The 24716-nt window shown below is 38.5% G+C and overlaps 1 protein-coding gene across 1 annotated transcript in view; it reads right to left on the minus strand.

Moving 5' to 3' along the window:
* The window catches only part of LOC128667111 (neurogenic locus notch homolog protein 1), a 207868-nt gene that overhangs the window by 108260 nt on the left and 74892 nt on the right, over positions 1–24716 (minus strand). Inside the window, exons 8-12 of the mRNA XM_053722014.1 lie at positions 22831–23016; positions 11716–11829; positions 8702–8815; positions 6541–6774; positions 5459–5569 (exon numbers count right to left, since the gene is read on the minus strand). Of these exons, the coding sequence (XP_053577989.1) occupies positions 5459–5569; positions 6541–6774; positions 8702–8815; positions 11716–11829; positions 22831–23016 (759 nt within the window). The remainder of the gene's footprint in view (positions 1–5458; positions 5570–6540; positions 6775–8701; positions 8816–11715; positions 11830–22830; positions 23017–24716) is intronic.

Raw genomic sequence — 24716 nt, forward strand, 5'->3', positions numbered from 1 at the left:
AACTAGTGCCACCAATCATATTTGTTATAACAGTACTGTAAATATTTAAAAAAAAACTTTTTTGACTGGGAAACATCAGTCTGTTAGTGTAATCTAATTAGTTGCCTGCCTGCCAGCGTGTGTGCCAGGCCCACTTGCCAAGTTAGTAGCACCACTCTTATTTGTTGTAACAGTAGTGTAAATATTTAAAAAAAAACAACTTTTTTGACTGTGAAACATCAGTCTGCTAGTGCTAGTTATTGTCCTGCAAGGTACAGAGGGGCAGAACAGTCCCCGCAGGGCATTTACAGCTGAATCCATTCTCAATGTCTACACAAATCCCACCATTTTGGCAAGGGTTGGAATGACATTCATCAATATCCTCTTCACAGAGAATGCCTGAAAGAGGGTAAGAGATAAAAAGAGATAAAGAATAGAAAGACTGAAAATTATTCCACATTCACAGTTTATAAATTTATATTCTTAATGCACTTTAAATATCATAGAAGAGAGAAAGAATAGGACGACGTGTAAAGAAACAGAAAGTAAAAAAAAAATAACAGGTCACTCATAGGGACCAGTGTTAAAATACACATATGAACAAGTTCTCAAATGTATCCATTAGAATGTAAGCTCACAAGTCCAACTGTCTTGTTGATCATTTCACGTAAAGGTTGTTTACAGCTAACAGTGACTAACATGCAAAGTCCTCTTCTACTAACGATTAAAGGGAAAGTCAATCCTAGTGTTTGTGAAACTCTAGGATTGACCATTGGAACAAATAAAGGAGGCTTTCAGTCATGAAGTATGAAATTTTTCTGAAGCGTTTAGCGTACTGAGCACCTCAGGCCGCCCACAGCAAAACACTATTTTTCAGTGAGGTGACGTTTCCATCTCTTAGCCAATAGCCATGTGGGGCAGCTGGCATTATGCCGGATAGCTGGCACGCTATTGGTTAAGATCACCTTATTGCAAAATAGCTTTATGCCGTGGGCTTCCTGAGGTGTTCAGTGCGGCAAACACTGCAGACAAATACATTTTCAGCATAAAGTATTTTATACTTCTTGACCGAACGTTCCCTTTATTTGTTGCACTGGTAAATCCTAGCATTTCAAAAACGCTAGAATTTACTATCATTTTAATATTAATGGACAGTAAACACTTTGAGTTTGTAATATAAAATACTTTATTATGCAGAATAACAACTTTACAATATACTTTCATTATTAGTTTGCCCCTTTACCTGTAATTACAGTATGCAAATGGTGGATTTTCCAGTCCTGAAAACTAAAAGAGCACACAGCATCTTAACAAACCTCTCCCTATCACATACTGTATCGCTCCCTGATTTGCAGTTTGCCATCTTATCTTTTCTGCTAAAGCTAAACTACAGAGCTTTTGTTAATATAATGACAGTGGCAAGTCCTGTTGTCTCCAGAATCAAATCATGATTGGCTCATCCAAATAAGGAAAGTGGTAGGCAAAGTTAGCCCATTAAAAAACAATTGAAGCAAAAAAGATGTTAATTAATCTGTTTGAATAACATTCAGACTCATTCAGTTGACATGTTAATGCCTTTCAATTATTGTACTTTGCCATTGTATACCTAATAGCACTGCATAGAATGTTGGCACATTATAAATAAAGGAGGGGGATATTATTATTACTATTACTATTAAAGGGACTGTCTACACTAAAATTGTTATTGTTTAAAAAGATAGATAATCCCTTTTACTACCCATTCCCCATATTTGCACAACCAACATTGTTATATTAATCTACTTTATAACATTTAAACCTCTAAATTTCTGCCTGTTTCTAAGGGGCCCATTTATCAAAGGGCTTGCGGACCTGATCCGACACTGCGGATCAGGTCCGCAAGACCTCGCTAAATGCGGAGAGCAATACGCTCTCCGCATTTAACATTGCACCAGCAGCTCACAAGAGCTGCTGGTGCAACGCCGCCCCCTGCTGACTCACGGCCAATCGGCCGCCAGCAGGGAGCTGTCAATCAACCCGATCGTATTCGATCGGGTTGATTTCCAGCGATTCCTGTCCGCCTGCTGAGAGGAGGCGGACAGGGTTATGAAGCAGCGGTCTTTAGACCGCTGCTTCATAAGTTGTGTTTCTGGCGAGTCTGAAGACTCGCCAGAAACACGGCCCTTCAAGCTCCGTACGGAGCTTGATAAATGGGCCTGTCTGTCTCTACAGACAGTCTCTAATCACATGCTTTTTCATTAGCTTTTCACAGCAAGACACTGCTAATTCATGTGTGCCATACACATAAAATTGTGCTCTCTCTCATGAAATTGTGACTGACACTGCACTTATTGGCTAAAATGCAAGTCAATAGATAATAAATAAAATGTTATGTGGTCAGGGGGCTGTCAAAAGAGGCATAGATACAAGGTAATTACAGAGCTAAAATGTGTATTAATACAACTGTGTTCATTATCTAAAACTGGGGAAAGGGTAATAAAGGGATTATCTATCTTTTTAAACAATAACATTTTTGGAGGTGACTGTCCCTTTAATAAGAATGAATTATTATTAAAGGGCCATGATACCGAAATGTATAAACACTTGAAAGTGATGCAGCATAGCTGTAAAAAGATGACTAGAAAATATCACCTGAACATCTCTATGTAAAAAGGAAGATATTTTACCTCACAATGTCCTAAGTATTCACACCCCATTGTAAATGACTTTAAGCAGCCAATCAGTAAGTCTGTCCCAGGACAGGCAAGGGAATGAGCCTCATGCACATTCATGTTATTTCACTATTTAGTTTAAGGAAGTTTACTATAAAATCTCATGAGAGTTAAGTGAAATAGTAACAGTAAAAGAGTTAATGACCTCAGCACTGCTGATGCTGATTGGCTGCTGTTCATTTCTTCCTTTTTTTTTTTTAAACCTGCAGCTGGGCAGTAACTCAAAGATAACTTTTTACACAGCACTTACTCTGGTGAGCTGAGGAAATTGTGAGGTAAAATATCTTCATTTTTTACATAAAGATGCTCAGGTAATATTTTCTAGTCAGCTTTTTACAGTTATGCTGCATCACTTTCAAGTGATTTAGCATATGAGTATTATGTCCTTTTAATAATCAATATACATTGAAATGAATTCCTACTGAGGATATCTTTCGCTTGATCTTTATTCTTGAATGTAGATTTATTAGCCTTTTTTTTCCATGTGCACCTGGTAGCTCACTCCCTCAAATTCAGCCATTTGTAAAGGATTGTATTTTAGTCTCAAATCAGAGAATAAAGAACATTTTGTATGCAATATATCATAAAATCCCAATATTACAAAATATTAAATAAATGTATTAAGTAACAATATATTATACAAGATGTAACAATAAGATATAGCATAGTGTAATTCTGTGAGATATTAAAGCCAACTGCTTGCTCACAAAATAAGGAATTAGAAATAACTGCATTGTTCTTGCATGCATGGAAATCCTGTCAGGCAACAACAGTATCTACAGACAGTTAAAACTATTTTCAAGAAATCATTGTAATTATTACCATTACCAAATTAAAATAAAAAAATAATGCCAGCAACAGTTGGTCACATAGGGTTGGCATAAGCGGTGTGGAGTAGCGTTAACTACATCACTGCAGTGTCACATGGTACAAAAAGGGGTGGGACTTGGAACATCATATTGAATGTACAGAAGTGCTTTTATATATATATATATATATATATATATATATATATATATATATATACAGGGAGTGCAGAATTATTAGGCAAGTTGTATTTTTGAGGATTAATTTTATTATTGAACAACAACCATGTTCTCAATGAACCCAAAAAACTCATTAATATCAAAGCTGAATAGTTTTGGAAGTAGTTTTTAGTTTGTTTTTAGTTATAGCTATTTTAGGGGGATATCTGTGTGTGCTGGTGACTATTACTGTGCATAATTATTAGGCAACTTAACAAAAAACAAATATATACCCATTTCAATTATTTATTTTTACCAGTGAAACCAATATAACATCTCAACATTCACAAATATACATTTCTGACATTCAAAAACAAAACAAAAACAAATCAGTGACCAATATAGCCACCTTTCTTTGCAAGGACACTCAAAAGCCTGCCATCCATGGATTCTGTCAGTGTTTTGATCTGTTCACCATCAACATTGCGTGCAGCAGCAACCACAGCCTCCCAGACACTGTTCAGAGAGGTGTACTGTTTTCCCTCCTTGTAAATCTCACATTTGATGATGGACCACAGGTTCTCAATGGGGTTCAGATCAGGTGAACAAGGAGGCCATGTCATTAGATTTTCTTCTTTTATACCCTTTCTTGCCAGCCACGTTGTGGAGTACTTGGACGCGTGTGATGGAGCATTGTCCTGCATGAAAATCATGTTTTTCTTGAAGGATGCAGACTTCTTCCTGTACCACTGCTTGAAGAAGGTGTCTTCCAGAAACTGGCAGTAGGACTGGGAGTTGAGCTTGACTCCATCCTCAACCCGAAAAGGCCCCACAAGCTCATCTTTGATGATACCAGCCCAAACCAGTACTCCACCTCCACCTTGCTGGCGTCTGGGTCGGACTGGAGCTCTCTGCCCTTTACCAATCCAGCCACGGGCCCATCCATCTGGCCCATCAAGACTCACTCTCATTTCATCAGTCCATAAAACCTTAGAAAAATCAGTCTTGAGATATTTCTTGGCCCAGTCTTGACGTTTCAGCTTGTGTGTCTTGTTCAGTGGTGGTCGTCTTTCAGCCTTTCTTACCTTGACCATGTCTCTGAGTATTGCACACCTTGTGCTTTTGGGCACTCCAGTGATGTTGCAGCTCTGAAATATGGCCAAACTGGTGGCAAGTGGCATCTTGGCAGCTGCACGCTTGACTTTTCTCAGTTCATGGGCAGTTATTTTGCGCCTTGGTTTTTCCACACGCTTCTTGCGACCCTGTTGACTATTTTGAATGAAACGCTTGATTGTTCGATGATCACGCTTCAGAAGCTTTGCAATTTTAAGAGTGCTGCATCCCTCTGCAAGATATCTCACTATTTTTGACTTTTCTGAGCCTGTCAAGTCCTTCTTTTGACCCATTTTGCCAAAGGAAAGGAAGTTGCCTAATAATTATGCACACCTGATATAGGGTGTTGATGTCATTAGACCACACCCCTTCTCATTACAGAGATGCACATCACCTAATATGCTTAATTGGTAGTAGGCTTTAGAGCCTATACAGCTTGGAGTAAGACAACATGCATAAAGAGGATGATGTGGTCAAAATACTCATTTGCCTAATAATTCTGCACTTCCTGTATATATATATATATATATATATATATATATATATACTGTATATATATTTAGATTTCTATGAGTACATATAAAAATCTATGCAAGTACATTACAAAGACTTTGCTGAATAAAGGTAAATTGCATGGTACAATGTGTTACTACAGCAAATGATAACGTCATTGCTTAAGAGCTGGTTTACCTGTGTATCCTGGGTTACAATTACATTGAAAAGCATTCTCCATATCTCTGCAGGTTCCCTTTATGCATGGGTCACTTTCACACTCATCCACATGTATATCACAAGTGATACCTGCCAAGCAAATAAATGATAAAATAGGTCACATGGTATAGAGACATAAAAGCAGGTGGAAGAACACACTAAGTTATAGAACAAAAGATACAAGTAAAATGAGATATTAAGGTGGAACAAAGAAAGGTCGGGACTGAGAAAGAAAAGTAGGGATTGTGGAAAAAAAGGAAGTGAGGGTGGGAGAGAGAGAGAAAGAGAGATAAAGAGAGATAAGGAGAGAGAGAGAAAGAGAGAGAGAAAGACAGGGAGAGAAAGATAGAGAGAGAAAGAGAGAGAGAGAGAGAGAGAGAAAGAGAGAAAGAAATACAGAGAGAGAAAGAGAGATAGAGAGAGAAAGAGAGAGAGAGAGAGAAAGAGAAAGAGAGAGAAAGAGCGAAAGACAGGGATAGAGAAAAAGAAAGAAAGAGAGAAATAGAGAAAGATAGAGAGAGGGAGAAAGAGAGAGAGAGAGAGGGAGAAAGAGAACGAGGGAGAAAGAGAAAGAGAGAGAAAGAAAGAGAGAAAGACAGAGAAAGACAGAGAGAGAGAGAGAGAGAAAGAGAGAAAAGAAAGAGAGAGAAATAGAGAAAGAGAGAGAGAGAGAAAGAGAGAGACAGAGAAAGAGAGAGAGAGAGAAAGAGAGAGTGAAAGACAAAGGGGTACAAGACCGCTGCTCCTTAACTCTTCCACCCCCTCTCGGCTAGCTAGCGGACGATTCACCAGAAAAGCTTGTGTAATGTTAAATTTAAATGCATTTAGCGATGCAGGATGGACATGATTCGCTATAGCAAATTATGTCCGCCCAGGGTATGATAAATCTGCCCCAGAGAGAGAAAGAGAGAGAGAGAAAGAGAGAGAGAAAAAAAGAAAGAGAGAGAGTTAAAGAGAAAGAAAGTAAAGTGGGGATTGAGGGAAGAAATATGTAAGAAGACATAATATTAAAACCAACATAAATGAATATGAATGAAAGAGAGGAAAGAGTGGTCGCTGACCAGTAGTTCCTGGCTGGCACAGGCATAGGTAACCATTGGGTAGGTCTTGGCAAACACCATTATTTTGACATGGTTGGCTCTGGCAATCATCAATGTCCTGCTCACAGGTGCCACCTGTATAGCCCGGGTCACAAAGGCACATGAAGGATCCAGGACTATTCTTACATTGACCAAAATGACAGGGAGCGCTAGTACACTCATCTATATCAGTCTCACATTCAGAACCTTCAAAACCTGAGGAAAAAGAGAAGAACTGAACATAACCAGCAAAGCGCAATACAGATACAATGTTAGAAGGGCTGTGTTGTTCATACCTAATCCTAAAAAAAGTTCAAACTATTATTCTTTTTAAAGGGACACTGAACCCACATTTTTTCTTTCGTGATTCAGATAGAGCATGCAATTTTAAGCAACTTTCTAATTTACTCCTATTATCAATTTTTCCTAGTTCTATTGGTATCTTTATTTGAAAAGCAGAAATGTAAGCTTTGGAGCCGGTTCATCTTTGGTTTAGCACCTGGGTAGCTCTTTCTACATATAGCCACCAATCAGCAAGCTCTACGCAGGGTGCTGAAACAAAAATGGGCGGCTCCAAAGCTAACATTTCTGCTTTTCAAATAAAGAGAACGAAGAAAATTTGTTAATAGCAGTACCTGAATCATGAAAGAAAAAACTAAATTGGGTTTGGTATACCTTTAAGCGTGTGGTTTTATTAATACATCTGGACCTGATTAATTCACTTGTGTTTAAACAATGTCCACTTGTGTAGATTCTGGAATTGAAATTTGCTGTTAACTTTGTAGATCTGGTAACTTTATAGATGACTATTTTGGAAACCTCTATGTAACTCCTCAATTATACTTGTAGACATGGATACTAAATTATGTTTTGCTGTAATATCTTCCTACTCTATGTAGATTAGGAATTTATAATTGGTTCATAAATTTGTGTTTGTTATATCGTATTTAAAACAAATAAAATAAAGATATCTACTAGGATATATAGGGCTAAATTACGAATGGAGCGGTAATTACCGATGCCTCTCTCTCGCTAACTCCGCTAGAAGTAAGGCTTTTACACGTGTCGGGTAGCGCTTGTATTACAAGTTGAAAATAAAGTTTTTGCTCGCTAACCCGAATCACGCAAACAACCGAACTTCAAATGTCACAACCACATTAACGTAGTCCCCCATAAACGTCAATGGAGTAAAAAAAGAAAACCTAGCACCCTACTTGCGCGTTAACCCGATCGCATTTTTTCAAGTGTGCTAAACCACAACATGAATATTTAAATATTTCACATTCCAATCTTCTTCACATAGAAGAATATGTTCTATTTATTCATAAATAAATATCTATATATATCTATATATATATATATATATATATATATATATATATATTTATATATATATATAGGTAAAGATACTGTATATACAGATATATATACATATATGTATATAGGAATATCTGTTTAAGAATGTGAAATATTTACAGTAAATGCATATTGCATAAATGAATATTGCATAAATATGCTTTTAGATTATTTTCTTGACTGTAAAGGGCTCCAATGCACTTATATATATAAATATATATGTCTATATATGCATACATATGTATTTATGTGTTTATATATGTCTGTAAATACATATATACACATATAAATACATAAATACATTTGTACACACATATAAATACATATATATATATATATATATATATACACATATTAGACATGTATATGTATGCATCTCTATGTTAAAGACCTTTATCTGCCTTTTTCATAGACCCTTATAACTTTTTTGGCGAAACAGTTAAGCAGAACTCTGATGTAGCGGTAATCATTCTAGCTTAAACAGCGGCTGTGCTTATGTGTTTGCATTTACGTTTAACTTTGTAATCCGAGTGCTCCTTCTGACGTGCACAAACAGCTGCAATAAACTGGGTATCGCTCACGTGTAACTGTTAGTGTGCCACTTGTAATGGGGCCCATAGTTAAGTGAATAACAAGAGGGAATGAAAGGTGAACAGTAAAAAATAGTGTGTTAAAAATAAAAACATACAGTTAAATACACTGTAAACCAGAAGGCATAGACATAAATCCATTCTGATAAAAAGCAGGCAGGATAAAAGGGATATGAGTAAGAGAATATATATCTCACCCTGATGGCAGGTGCAGTTGTAACCCGCTGCCTGATCATTGCACTCTCCTCCATTCTGACACGGAGAACTGCTGCACTCATCTAAATCAGTCTCACACCGAGATCCCAAAAATCCTAGACAGGATACATCATAGCTCAAAGGACTATAACATATAGTTTAATTGCATAATCAACATATATATAGTAAATGTATTTCACGTTCATTATTCAGATAGTGTGTGCAGTTAAAAAAAAAATCCAATTTACTTTTATTATCAAGTGCACGTCTTTCTCTTGGTTTCGTACATTGCAACTTACCTCCTTTCTATTAGAGCATATTAAGGTATTCTCAGAAGCGTGCACCTAGATTCACTAAAACCTGTTTGTTTGTGAAACCTTTATCTCCAGGAACAAAATTGCAATTCGAAAAATGGCAGAATACAAAGAGATTTGTAACCGCCCCTTGTCACAGCCGGCAGTTACAAACTCTCCTTCCTTATAATTGATGGAGGCTCATATATCTCCCAACCAATCACTTCTTCTTGTATAAAGAGATCAAGGACCAGGGTAACAAAGCAAACACATTACAATGGAAAAAATACACCCTCTATAAGTCCACTCTTACATATGTGTATAGGAAAAAATACTCCCTCTATAAGTCCACTCTTACATATGTGTATAGGAAAAAATACTCCCTCTATAAGTCCACTCTTGCATATGTGTATAGGAAAAAATACTCCCTCTATAAGTCCACTCTTACATATGTGTATAGGAAAAAATACTCCCTCTATAAGTCCACTCTTACATATGTGTATAGGAAAAAATACACCCTCTATAAGTCCACTCTTACATATGTGTATAGGAAAAAATACACCCTCTATAAGTCCACTCTTACATATGTGTATAGGAAAAAATACACCCTCTATAAGTCCACTCTTACATATGTGTATAGGAAAAAATACACCCTCTATAAGTCCACTCTTACATATGTGTATAGGAAAAAATACACCCTCTATAAGTCCACTCTTACATATGTGTATAGGAAAAAATACTCCCTCTATAAGTCCACTCTTACATATGTGTATAGGAAAAAATACTCCCTCTATAAGTCCACTCTTACATATGTGTATAGGAAAAAATACACCCTCTATAATTCCACTCTTACATATGTGTATAGGAAAAAATACACCCTCTATAAGTCCACTCTTACATATGTGTATAGGAAAAAATACTCCCTCAATAAGTCCACTCTTACATATGTGTATAGGAAAAAATACACCCTCTATAAGTCCACTCTTACATATGTGTATAGGAAAAAATACACCCTCTATAAGTCCACTCTTACATATGTGTATAGGAAAAAATACACCCTCTATAAGTCCACTCTTACATATGTGTATAGGAAAAAATACTCCCTCTATAAGTCCACTCTTACATATGTGTATAGGAAAAAATACACCCTCTATAAGTCCACTCTTACATACAGTATGTGTATAGGAAAAAATACACCCTCTATAAGTCCACTCTTACATATGTGTATAGGAAAAAATACACCCTCTATGAGTCCACTCTTACATATGTGTATAGGAAAAAATACACCCTCTATAAGTCCACTCTTACATATGTGTATAGGAAAAAATACACCCTCTATAAGTCCACTCTTACATATGTGTATAGGAAAAAATACACCCTCTATAAGTCCACTCTTACATATGTGTATAGGAAAAAATACACCCTCTATAAGTCCACTCTTACATATGTGTATAGGAAAAAAAAGAGAAATAAAAATGAGTCAATTCCGTCAGCTTTGAAATAGCGAGGCACAAATGGAAGCTGAAATACTTCACTAGGGCATTAGAGCATTTATAAATTCCTTGGCAGCGGTTCAGATTAAATACCCCCCCCCCCCCACCCTTCTAGAACTCCAATGGAACATCCATGGCCGACCTCTCATTCACATCCCCGAGATGCCTCTCATTTTATCTCATCTTAACAAGGTCAATGCGGCAAATACAGCTATCATATAATGCTCCAGAGACATGCACACTCATAAGCCTACCTCAGTATGCTAAATAGAAAAAAATCCATCCTTTTGTAGCTTCAAACCTGAACTTTATTTCTTTACTGCTTAAGGGTCCAAGGCTAATAAAGACAAAGTTTCAAGCCTGCAATTGACTCAGGCTCTTGACATTCAAGATTTTTACAGCCAGACAGGTCTAGTTCATGTGTGCCATATAGATAACATTGTGCTCACTCCCTTGGAGTTATTTATGAGTCAGAACTGAATGGCTAAAATGCAAGTCTTTAAAAATAACTAAAATAAGGCAGCAGTCTGCAGAGGCTTAGATACAAAGTAATGACAGAGGTAACAAGTATATAAATATAACAGTGCTGGTTATGCAAAACTGGGGAATGAGTAATAAAGGGATTATCTATCGTTTTAAACAATAAACATTTTCAAGTAGACTGTCCCTTTAAAGCGCTCTCGTTACTATCATTAGATCCCTATCCACTAAAGCATAAAAGGTTGGGTTTTAAGACACAAAAGGCTGGAATTCTTTCCATTTTGCAAATGAATGGAGGTGGCAATCCCATTATTCCGTGACTACTGAAGTTTTGAGGGCTATCTTCTATTCCTTTTGATTTTTGGATCTACCTTAGCATATGAGTTTAGCTAATCTAAATTCTACACTATAAATTCTCTCCAAAATGGAGAATCTGTAATCATCTGCCCATAGACAGTAATGAAGCTCTCTGGGACACTGAAACTATCAGTTTTATTTTACATAGAACAAATACAAAGTGTAATGTAATTTGTTAAAGATACACAGAAAATGACAAAGCATAAAATCACAATCCAAATGCATTAAAATACAAAATAAAAAATGCAAAGCTTAAATGTAATAAAACTTAAAGTGTAAAGTAATATAAAATACAAAGTGTAAATGCAAAATCTGCCTTTTTTTAATCTTGTGAGGGATCTCGCAGTGCCGGAGGATAATTTGAAATCTTCAGGAAGAAAAACATTTCTTTACCTATAGGACACGAGCAGTAGACATCATTTAAGAGATCTGTACAGAAACCTCCATTCTGGCACGGAGAACTTACACATTCATCAACTTCAAGCTCACATAATTTTCCTTCATATCCTGAAAAAAAGTTAATTAAAAAAAAAAAGAAATAATTATAGAAAAAAGACAGGAACCAAAATATGTCATTATAAAAATCAAGCCTTAAAACTATCAACTGTCAGCAATGTATGCTCTGTGTACAGTAAACACGAAGAGGCCCATATGTGAGCTGCTGGTGCAATGCTGAATACGGCGAGCGTATTGCTCTCCGCATTCAGCGATGTCTGTCGGCCCTGATCCGCACTGTCGGATCAGGTCCGACAGACATTTGATAATTCGGCTTCTATCACTTTAAGGGACAAAAAAGAATAATAAAGCAATTTACTATTTCAGTTTTGCTTAAACAGAACTGTGTTCAACCTCCTTAAAGGAATTCGAGGGACAGTATACACCAATTTTCATTTAACTGCATGTAATAGACATTACTATAAAATAGAATATGCACAAATGCTGATCTAAAAATCCGCTATAAAACCTTTTAAAATGTACTTAGAAGTTCCCAGTTTAGTATTGTTGAGGAGGTTTGGCTGGGACACCCACTGAAAGGGGCTGAGGAAGCAGAAAGAACAGACACTCCCCCCTACCCTGCATTTAACAAAACAGATTACACAAACAGGAGCCAGCAGGAATCTGTAGACATCAGTATACATCTGACACTGTGGGGCTTGGTTAGGAGTCTGAAAATCAGCACAATGTTATTAAAAAAAAAAGGAAAACTATACTTTGTTACAAAACCACTCCCAGATGGGCTAAATAAATGGATAATCTACAAGAGATTTATGCAAAGAAAAATCTAGTGCACTATGTCCTTTAAAAGAGATAGTTAAAGTCAGCTCTGGAGTGGCAACATACTACTGTTCCATAGCTGAACATAAGCCGTTGATCTGATATGGAGCGGAATATGTGTTTAGTTGCTAATCACCAACTATGTTCTTGATTCAGATAGAGCATGTGCATAATCTTTTTTTTATTGAGGTTCAAAATAGGGCATATATGATATGTAAAACAATACACAATCACAAGGTTACAAGTTTTACGTTACGGTACGATACGGTACGGCTATACCACTGAAAAAATTGCCATTGTGCATGGAATGGCAGGTCTCCTGAATTACAAGTCGCGGCGGTACAGCTATACCGTAAGCGTTTTAGCCTGTAACGCAACTCTCCATTCCGCACTCAAAAAATGACTTTTAAATGCAGGATTTTCATAGCACCGTATTACAGGTTGTGCGTTCCGGCTAAAATGCTTGTGTTATGGTCTATACCACCGCGATCCATTCCGCGATCTGAGACCAGTAGTTATGGATTTTGCAAAACAAAAATGTTTCACAAAACTCGTAACTAAAATGTTACAAAGTACACTAACACCCATAAACTACCTATTAACCCCTAAACCGCCACCCTCCTGCATAGCAAATACTATATTAAACTTATTAACCACTAAACCGCCAGCCCCAACCATCGCTACTACTATAATAAACCTATTAACCCCTAAACCGCCGGCCCCACATCGCTAATACTAAACTAAACCTATTAGCCCCTAAACCGCTAGCCCCCCACATCGCAAATCACTTAATTAAACTATTAAGCCCTAAACCTAACTTTAAATTAAATTTACTTTAAACTATATTAAAATAAGTAAAAACTTACCTGTGAAATAAAAAATAAAATAAGATTAAACTATAAATAAACCTAACATAACTATTTTAAGAAAAGTTAAAAAACTACAATTAAAAAAAATTAAATTACAAGAATAAAATAACCTAACACTACGGAAAAAAATAAGTGCAGGGGGTTAAAGTGTGACGTAACTCTTTACATGTAGAAGCTACTCTAGGGACTCCTTTAAGGTGTGGAATTATTTGTCATCATTCAGGAGCCAAACGCATATTAGCGATCAGAGACGTATTTTTAAGGGAACAGCTAGACTCATTGAGCATATATAGGTATATGGGGTTTTTATGTGAATAAGCGTTACTCTTAGCTATCAGACAAATAGGGGCATATGTATCAAGTTCCGTATGGAGCTTGATGCCCCGTGTTTCTGGCGAGTCATCAGACTCGCCAGATACAGCAGTTATGAAGCAACAGTCACAAAGACCGCTGCTCCATAACCTGTCCGCCTGCTCTGAGCAGGCGGACAGACATCGCCGGAAATCAACCCGATCGAGTACAATCGGGTTGATTGATACCACCCTGCTTGCGGCCGATTGGCCGCGAGTCTGCAGGGGGCGGCGTTGCACCAGCAGCTCTTGTGAGCTGCTGGTGCGATGCTGAATACGGCGAGCGTATTGCTCGCCGTATTCAGCAAGGTCTGGCAGACCTGATCCACAGTGTCGGATCAGGTCCGCCAAACCTTGATAACTATAGGCCATAGTCTTCATATTGAGCGCTACCATATTCAGCAGCTGTATATTTCTGGCTATATTCAGAAGTTCAAGGGGTTTGCAGTCCTGTCAGCTTTTTTGTGTGTCGGATCCGTTACAAAAATTACATAGGAGCGCATCTTGCTTGATAGTGGGAATGTAGAGAGAAGAAACAGCAATCTCAGTGAGTTCAAAGACAGCAGCGTTAGCTTTGTTGTGTTTTTACAAGTCACTCCGATTAAGGCATTTTCCTGTATCAGCATAGAGCAGTTCGGAGGAGGGTTTCCCTTTTCATCTGTCCATGACACCAGATGTGCTTCAGCGTTCTCCAGGGTCTCTACACTAGCTCCATCGGACAATGTGTTCTTCACTTGGCCAGGCTCTAGATTCCCCAATGGCTCGATCCTTGTCTCGGCGAGGTAGATTAGAGCTCAGGTTGATGCCTCTTCATCTGGGCAGCTGTGTTGCTTGCAAAGTTATCCCCAACAGTCAGGTCCTCCACTTTCTCAAGCCAGCCACCATCTGCTATCGGGTAATTAACAGCCCGCTGAACGGTGTTCGATAATGTGAGTATTTGCTCTATCTGTTCAATAGAGGTGCTTGCTATTTTTGCTGTCTCCCATGTGTTTTGCTGTGGAATAGGAGTAAGGCTGTGGTTCTCTACTGGCACGTGATCCGGAAAAAAATTGAAGCAGTTTTCTACAAGCCGGTGAAGAAACATAGAAACAATCAGCCAACCAGATTACAACTTTTTGTCGGTAAGGCTGTGCGGTGCTAACGCTCCTTTTTTTCTTACCGCTCCCTTTAAAAAACGCTGGTATTACGAGTTTTCTGCAACCCGGCGTTAGCCTCAGAAAAGTGAGCGTTGAGCAAAATTTAGCTCCACATCTCACTGTAATACCAGCGTTGCTTATGGTAGCGGTAAGCTGGCAAAACGTGCTTGTGCACGATTTCCCCATAGGAAACAATGGGGCTGAGCTGGCTGAAAAAAAAACTAACACCTGCAAAAAAGCAGCGTTCAGCTCCTAATGCAGCCCCATTGTTTCCTATGGTGAAAGAAAAGTTATGTCTGCACCTAACACCCTAACATGAACCCAGAGTCTAAACACCCCTAATCTTACACTTATTAACCCCTAATCTGCCGCCCCCGCTATCACTGACACCTACATTATATTATTAACCCCTAATCTGCCGCTCCGGACCCCGCCGCCACCTACATTATACTTATGAACCCCTAATCTACTGCCCCCAACATCGCCGACACCTACATTATATATATTAACCCCTAATCTGCCCCCCCCAACGTCGCTGCAACTATATTAAATTGATTAACCCCTAATCTTCCGACCCCAACGTCGCCGATACTATATTAAATTTATTAACCCCTAAACCTAAGTCTAACCCTAAGTCTAACCCCCCCCAGCTTAGACGAAATAAATTTAAGATAATTAAATAAATTAATCCTATTTAAAACTAAATACTTACTGATAAAATAAACCCTAAGTTAGCTACAATATAACTAATAGTTACATTGTAGCTAGTTTAGGATTTATATTTATTTTACCGGCAACTTTGTATTTATTTTAACTAGGTACAATAGCTATTAAATAGTTATTAACTATTTAATAACTACCTAGCTAAAATAAATACAAATGACCTGTAAAATAAACCCTAACCTAAGTTACAATTACACCTAACACTGCACTATAATTAAACTAATTACCTAAACTACCTACAATTAATTACAATTAAATTAAATAAACTAAATTACAAAAACAAACACTAAATTACAGGGAAAAAAATTACAAGAATTTTAAACTAATTACACCTAATCTAATCCCCCTAATAAAATAAAAAAGACCCCCAAAATAATAAAATTCCCTACCCTATACTAAATTACAAATAGCCCTTAAAAGGGCCTTTTGCGGGGCATTGCCCCAAAGTAATCAGCTCTTTCACCTGTAAAAAAAAATACAATACCCCCCAACATTAAAACCCACCACCCACACACCCAACCCTACTCTGAAACCCACCCAATCCCCCCATAAAAAACCTAACACTACCCCCTTGAAGATCACCCTACCTTGAGCCGTCTTCACCCAGCCGGGCACAAGTGGTCCTCCAGAGGGTCCGAAGTCTTCATCCTATCCGGCCAGAAGAGGACATCCAGACTGGCAGAAGGCTCCATCCTACATCCTTCCGGGCGGACGGGTCCATCTTCAAGACATCCGACGCGGAGCATCCTCTTCATCCGACGGCCGACGACTGAATGATTGGTCCATTAAATGACGTCATCCAAGATGGCATCCCTTGAATTCCGATTGGCTGATAGAATTCTATCAGCCAATCGGAATTAAGGTAGCAAAAATCCTATTGGCTGATGCAATCAGCCAATAGGATTGAGCTCGCATTCTATTGACTGATTGAAACAGCCAATAGAATGCGAGCTCAATCCTATTGGATGATTAGATCAGCCAATCGGATTGAACTTAAATCCTATTGGCTGATTGCATCAGCCAATAGGATTTTTCCTACCTTAATTCCGATTGGCTGATAGGATTCTATCAGCCAATCGGAAATTCAAGGGACGCCATCTTGGATGACGTCATTTAAAGGACTAGTCATTCAGTCGCCGGCCGTCGGATGAAGAGGATGCTCCGCGTCAGCTGGATTGAAGATGGACCCGCTCCACTCCGGAAGGATGAAGATAGAAGATGCCGCCTGGATGAAGACTTCTGCCGCTTGGAGGACCTCTTCTGCCCAGATCGGATGAAGACTTCTGCCCCTCTGGAGGACCACTTGTGCCACGGCTGGGTGAAGACGTCTCAAGGTAGGGTGATCTTCAGGGGGTTAGTGTTAGTTTTTTTTAAGGGGGATTGGGTGTGTGGGTGGTGGGTTTTAATGTTGGGGGGTATTGTATTTTTTTTACAGATGAAAGAGCTGATTACTTTGGGACAATGCCCCGCAAAAGGCCCTTTTAAGGGCTATTTGTAATTTAGTATAGGGTAGGGATTTTTATTTTATTAGGGGGATTTGATTAGGTGTAATTAGTTTAAAATTCTTGTAATTCTTTTTTTATTTTCTGTAATTTAGTGTTTTTTTTCATAATTTAGTTTATTTAATTTAATTGTAGTTAATTGTAGGTAGTTTAGGTAATTAGTTTAATGATAGTGTAGTGTTAGGTGTAATTTAGGTTAGGATTTATTTTACAGGTAAATTTGTACTTATTTTTAACTAGGAAGTTATTAAATAGTTAATAACTATTTAATAACTATTGTACCTAGTTAAAATAAATACAAAGTTGCCTGTAAAATAAATATAAATCCTAAGCTAGCTACAATGTAACTATTAGTTATATTGTAGCTAGCTTAGGGTTTATTTTATAGGTAAGTATTTAGTTTTAAATAGGATTCATTTATTTAATAGTAGTAAATTTATTTTGTTTTATTTAAATTATATTTAAGTTAGGGGGTGTTAGGGTTAGGGTTAGACATAGGTTTAGGGGTTAATAAATTTAATATAGTAGCGGCGACGTTGTGGGTGGCAGATTAGGGGTTAATAAATGTAGGTAGGTGTCGGCGATGTTAGGGACGGCAGATTAGGGGTTAATAAAATTTAACTAGTGTTTGTGAGGCGGGAGTGCGGCGTTTTAGGGGTTAATATATTTATTAAAGTGGCAGCGATGTCCGGTCGGCAGATTAGGGGTAAACTTTTAATTTAAGTGTTTCTGATGTGGGGGGGGGGGGTGGCTCGGTTTAGGGGTTAATAGGTAGTTTATGGGTGTTAGTGTACTTTTAGCACTTTAGTTAAGAGGTTTATGTTCCGGCGTTAGCCCATAAAACTCTTAACTACTGACTTTTAAATGCGGTAGGAATCTGGACAGGAGAGGGTGTACCGCTCACTTTTTCAGGTGAACGTAATACTGGCATTAGGCAAATCCCATTAAAAAGATAGGATACGCAATTGATGTAAGGGGATTTACGGTATGCTAAAATCGCGGAAAAAAAGTGAGCGGTAGACCCTTTCCTGTCTGATTTGTAATACCAGCGGGCGTTAAAAAGCAGCGTTAGGACCCCTTAACGCTGCTTTTTAAGGCTAACGCAATACTCGTAATCTAGCCGATAGAATTTGACGGTAGATAAGAACCAAAAAGGCCCATCAAGTCTACCCATATTGCATGTTACTTTTTCCTTAGGATAGCCTTATGCATGTCCCAGGCATTTTCAAATTCCTTTACAGTCTTTGTGTTTACCACCTCAAATGTAAGTTTATTCCATGAATCCACCACCCTTTCTGTAAGAACATGCTTCCTCATATTTCCCCTGAATCTGCTACCCTCTAACTTAGATTGTGACCCCTTGGCATTTATTTTTTTGTGGAAAGTACTTTCAGCTTCTACTTTATTAAGCCCCTTCATATATTTGAAGGTTTCTATCATGTCACCTCTTTCCCTTCTATCCTCTAAACTATACATATTTAGATCATAGAGTCTTTCTTTGTACATTTTATATTTTAGACCACGTACCATTTTAGTAGCCCTCTTTTGAACAGCTTCTAGTTTATTTATATCTGAAGATATGGGCCTCTAGTTATCAAGCCTTCAACCTCAAATACGCTGGAATTCCGCAGCGTATTTGTGGAGAGGCTGATTCTCCTTAGTTATCAAGCCCTTTACACCGGCAAAAGTAGAATTTTGTGACGTAAGCTTCGATCCGCCGGACTCTGACACAGATCGATTCTTACGTCACTCCAGATGTTCCGCACACAAGTGCGGCACAATCTGACTACTTTTGCTAGTTATCAAAAAACTAGCAGGTACGCTCGGCACTTTTCCGGCCCAGCATACCTGGTTTTCAAACCGTCGCCCTGGAGGCGGCGGATCCCATAGGAATCAATGGGAGTCTGACCATAGCGAAAGTTCATGTTCGCTGCTGCCCGACATCCCATTGATTCCTATGGGAGCTGTCTACACCTAACACCCTAACATGTACCCCGAGTCTAAACACCCCTAATCTGTCCCCCCCTACACCGCCGCAACTAAATAAATGTATTACCCCCTAAACCACCGCTCCCGGACCCCGCCGCAGCTATAATAAACTTATTAACCCCTAAACCGCCGCTCCCGGAGCCCACCGCAAGCTACATTATACATATTAAACCCTAATCTGTCCCCCCCTACACCGCCGCAACTAAATAAAGTTATTAACCCCTAAACCGCCGCTCCCGGACACCGCCGCAACTATAATAAATGTATTAACCACTAAACCACCGCTCCCGGACCCCGCCGCCACCTATATTAAACGTATTAACCCCTAATCTGCCCGCCCTACACCGTCGCCACCTATAATACATTTATTAACCCCTATCCTGCCCCCCTACACCGCCGCAACTATAATAAAATTATTAACCCCTAAACCTAAGTCTAACCCTAACCCTAACACCCCCTAACTTAAATATTAATTAAATACATCTAAATAAATTTAACTCTTATTAAATTAATTATTCCTATTTAAAACTAAATACTTACCTGTAAAATAAACCCTAAGATAGCTACAATGTAATTAATAATTACATTGTAGCTATTTTAGGATTTATATTTATTTTACAGGTAACTTTGTATTTATTTTAGATAGTTAGAATAGTTATTAAATAGTTATTAACGGAATTCGAGGGACGCCATCTTGGATGACGTCACTTAAAGGACACGTCATTCGTCGTTCAGTCATCGGTGGAAGAAGATGGCTCCGCTCCACTCCGGATGGATGAAGATTGAAGATGCAGCCTGGATAATGACTTCAATCGGATGGAAGACTTCTTCAGCGCCCCTTGGATGATGACTTCTGCCGCTCCGGATCTCCTCTTCGGTTCCATCGGTGGTCGGCTGGCTGAAGACGGCTAAAGGTAGGATGATCTTCAGGGGGTAGTGTTAGGTTTATTTAAGGGGGGTTTGGGTTAGATTAGGGGTATGTGGGTGGTGGGTTTTAATGTTGGGGGGGTTGTATTTTTATTTTACAGGCAAAAGAGCTGTTTTCTTTGGGGCATGCCCCTCAAAATGCCCTTTTAAGGGCTGGTAAGGTAATAGAGCTGGTAACTTTTTAATGTAGAATAGGGTAGGGCATTTTTTTATTTTGGAGGGCTTTGTTATTTTATTAGGGGGCTTAGATTAGGTGTAAGTAGCTTAAAATTGTTGTAATATTTTTTAAATGTTTGTAACTTATTTTTTTTTATTTTTTGTAACTTAGCTTTTTTATTTTTTGTACTTTAGTTAGTTTATTTAATTGTATTTAATTGTAGTTATTTGTAGCTAATTAATTTAATTAATTTAATGATGAAGTGTAGTGTTAGGTTTAATTGTAACTTAGGTTAGGATTTATTTTACAGGTAATTTTGTATTTCTTTTAGCTAGGTAGTTATGAAATAGTTAATAACTATTTAATAACTATTCTAACTATCTAAAATAAATACAAAGTTACCTGTAAAATAAATATAAATCCTAAAATAGCTACAATGTAATTATTAATTACATTGTAGCTATCTTAGGGTTTATTTTACAGGTAAGTATTTAGTTTTAAATAGGAATAATTTATTTAAGTACAGTGTAGTGTTAGGTGTAATTGTAACTTAGGTTAGTTTTTATTTTACAGGTTAATTTCTCTTTATTTTAACTAGGTAGCTATTAAATAGTTAATAACTATTTAATAGCTATTGTACCTAAATTGAAATTTGCCTGTAAAATAAAAATAAATCCTAAAATAGCTACAATAAAATTATTATTTATATTGTAGCTATATTAGGGTTTATTTTATAGGTAAGTATTTAGTTTTAAATAGGAATAATTAATTTAATAAGAGTTAAATTTATTTAGATGTATTTAATTAATATTTAAGTTAGGGGGGTGTTAGGGTTAGACTTAGGTTTATGGGTTTATAATTTTATTATAGTTGCGGCGGTGTAGGGGGGGCAGGATAGGGGTTAATAAATGTATTATAGGTGGCGACGGTGTAGGGAGTGCAGATTAGGGGTTAATACGTTTAATATAGGTGGCGGCGGGGTCCGGGAGCGGCGGTTTAGGGGTTAAACAATTTATTTAGTTGCGGCGGGGTCCGGGATCGGCAGGATAGGGGTTAATAAATTTATTATAGGTGGCGGCGGTATAGGGGGGGCAGGATAGGGGTTACTAGGTATAATGTAGGTGGCGGTGGGCTCCGGGAGCGGCGGTTTAGGGGTTAATACATTTATTATAGTTGTGGCCGTGTCCGGGAGCAGCGGTTTAGGGGTTACTAACTTTATTTAGTTGCGGGGGGCTCCGGGGGCGCCGGTATAGGGGGTAGAACAGTGTAGTTAGTGTGGGTGCTTAGTGACAGCTTGTCAATAAAGCTGTCAAAAAGCCGAAGAGCAGCGAGATCGGATGAGTGATAACTATCACAGTCTGCTGCTCATCGCCCCGTACTTGGTGCGCGGCTTTTTGACAGATTTATTGATAACTTTGGCGAGATTTTTCAGGTCCGCGGCGGCGATGGTAGGCAAGCTTAGGCGGGCGTATTGGGCCGGCGAAGGCAGGTAAGTAGACACGTTGATAACTAGAGGCCATGGTCTACAGAACTGTACACAGTATTCCAGATTTGGTCTAACTAATGATCGGTAAATCGGCATAAGAATCTTGCTATTTCTGCTACTAATACCTCTTCCACTGCAACCAAGTATTCAACTGGCTTTACTGGCTGCACTACTGCATTGTGTAACAAATTTTAAATCATCTGAAATATTAATTCCCAAGTCCCTTTCTTCTTTAGTTACAGTCAGTAATGTACCATTGACACTATAATTGGCCTTTCGGTTTTTGGATCCTATATGCAAAGTGATCTTCCAGTAATGTATATATATAGATTCTTCAAACTTTTGAAGGTTCACTGCCATGCTGGGTCTATGCTTAAGGTATGTTGATCTGTAGGAGATGTCAGTGTAAATGCACTGTATACCCGGCGTACAAGGTACGGGGGGGGGGGGTTGTTGAGTACTTCTCATTGTAGAGTTTACCTTAGGCCTCAATGCTCCGGATTGGCCAGTTAAGGTAGAAATCTCAATAATATGATATCTTCAGATTCAGCTTGATTCGCAGTGTTAATATATCCAAAGATAGTGATGAGATGATCTTCAAATTCACTGATAAAAGTCAGATTATCAGTGATCTACTCAGAGCGACCAATATTGCGACCATTCAAGGTGCTGCCCAGAGACACGCACCGTGCACATTATTTTTATATGCACACTTACTTAGGGACCAGCTTCTTCTGAGCATGGGCAAGAGTGCACAGTATCTAGGCATATGCATTTTATGATTGGCTGATGGCTGTCACATGATATAGGAGGAGGAAAAATTGAATTAACTTTCAAATTTGCCAGAAACAAAAATCTACTACTCTCTTGAAATTTAAACTTATATTGCAATGTCTATTTATTATGTCAATTATGCAATTCTACTGTATTTAATAGACCTTTAAAGACCACTGAAAAAGGGTTTCTATACAATAAATGAACATGCGGACTTGGCAAACTAATTTTTTCCAGACTATAAAGAAATTGCTTTTGTCCATATTTATTGTTGGATATACATGGCTTCCATATCTTCACATCAGCGTCTTTTGACATACCTGGCAAGCATAAGCACTTGAAATGTCCAAGCAGATCCAGGCAGGTTGCTTTGTTTTTACAAGGACTGGACTGGCACTCATTATAGTTTGTTTCACAGCGAGTACCAGTATATCCTATTGGACACTGGCACAGAAAAGAACCTTCAGTATTCACACACTTCCCACCATGCTCACAGGGAGATGGTCCTGAAAACAAGAGTGAGAGATGGGTAGGGAGTATGCACAAAAATATAAAAGGTTAAAGTAAAACCTAAGGGAGGACTGTTTTATTATTGTTCTAAAGAGCCAAATGAGAAGACTGATTGTATTTTGTATAATGTGGTTAAAAGGGTGAAATGAGGGTACAAGATCTGGGGAGAAATGTGAGGAAATGTTGAGAAATACAGGAAGAGGTAGAATGAGTTGGAGAGGCGTGAAAGAATGGTAGACAGTGAGATAGAAAATTAGATTGGTATGAATGGAGGAAATGGGCTGACAAAGATTGGAATACTGAGGAAGAAGCAATGAAATGGGGATTGATGCAAGAGATGGTCATTAGAGAGTGAGAAATGGGAAGGGTAGAGAATGAGGATAGTTTCAAAGGGGAGTTTGAAGGGAAGAGAGAGAAGGTAGGTAGAGTGGGGGAAATGGGAAGGGGGTGAGATAGTATAAGGGAAGGGGGCAATAGGAGGGGATGAGGGAGATCGTATATCTGGAGGGGGGAAATGGAAGGGGATGAGGGATTCAGATGGTATATGGTAGGGGAGAGATAATATGGAGTGATGGATATTGTATATGGGGAGGGGGCCATGGGATGAGGAAGATGGTATATGGGGAGGGGAAATGGTAATGGGGTAAAAGAGATGGTATATGTGGAGGGGGAAAATAGAAGGGGATAAGGGAGATGTTATATGGTAATGGAGAGAAAATAATGGAGTAATGGATATTGTATATGATGAGGAGGACATTGGGATGGGTTGCAGGTGAGGAGATGGTAAATGGAGAGAAGGATGTGGGAATACGGTGAGGAAGATGATATATGGGGAGAAGCATATGTGAATGAGGATAGGAATATTGTATATGGGGAGGAGGAATGGGGTAGCGAGATGTTATATGGGGAGGGGAACATAGGAATGGTGTTAGGGGTACATGGGTATGGGGGGAGGAAGATAATATATGGGATAGTTGAAAATGGGAAGGGGTGAGGGAGATGGTACAGTATATGGTCAGGTGGACATGGGAATGGGTGAGGAACATAGTAAATGGGGAGGGTGGAATGGGGTGGAGGAGATAGTATATGGGGAGGTAGACTAGGGAATGGGGTGTGGGAAATGGTATAAGGGGAGGGGTAATGGGGTGAGGGAGATGGTATATGGAAAGTGGACATGGGAATGGGATGATGGAAATTGTATATTTCATAATAAATTTGATTTTGAATATTGCTTTAAATGTCTTGTTTTTTCATGTTTATTATATAGGTATGAATTTGCTTGTATATTAGTTGCTAACAGGATAATATGCATAAGCGTGTGCACAGGGTGTGCCAGGTGTACTCAGGCACACCCTTATGCAGCCAACACTAGACTAAGCTTAATGACACAACATTGTGATTTTCCAAGCGCACTGCTTTCACCCACTTGGAACTGTTAATACTTTCAAGATCCTCTCCATTTGATCTCTGGGAAATAAGAGGGAAAGTGCAGACAGGGATCACTGGTGTCAGGAGCCTGGGGCAGGCCCTTCCTACCAGCTACAATAGGGCTCAATTAACTTACTGCCATTGCTGTAGCTGCCATAGTACTTGGGCACGGCCTAATGGTAGTCTCCATGTTGTGCACAGTTTTTAGCATAATGCCAACAGCTTCAACAGTATAAGGAGACAATATCTTAGTGCCCCTTGCAGTTAC

Source organism: Bombina bombina, chromosome 7, assembly GCF_027579735.1.
Source record: "Bombina bombina isolate aBomBom1 chromosome 7, aBomBom1.pri, whole genome shotgun sequence".
In the NCBI taxonomy this organism is placed as follows: domain Eukaryota; kingdom Metazoa; phylum Chordata; class Amphibia; order Anura; family Bombinatoridae; genus Bombina; species Bombina bombina.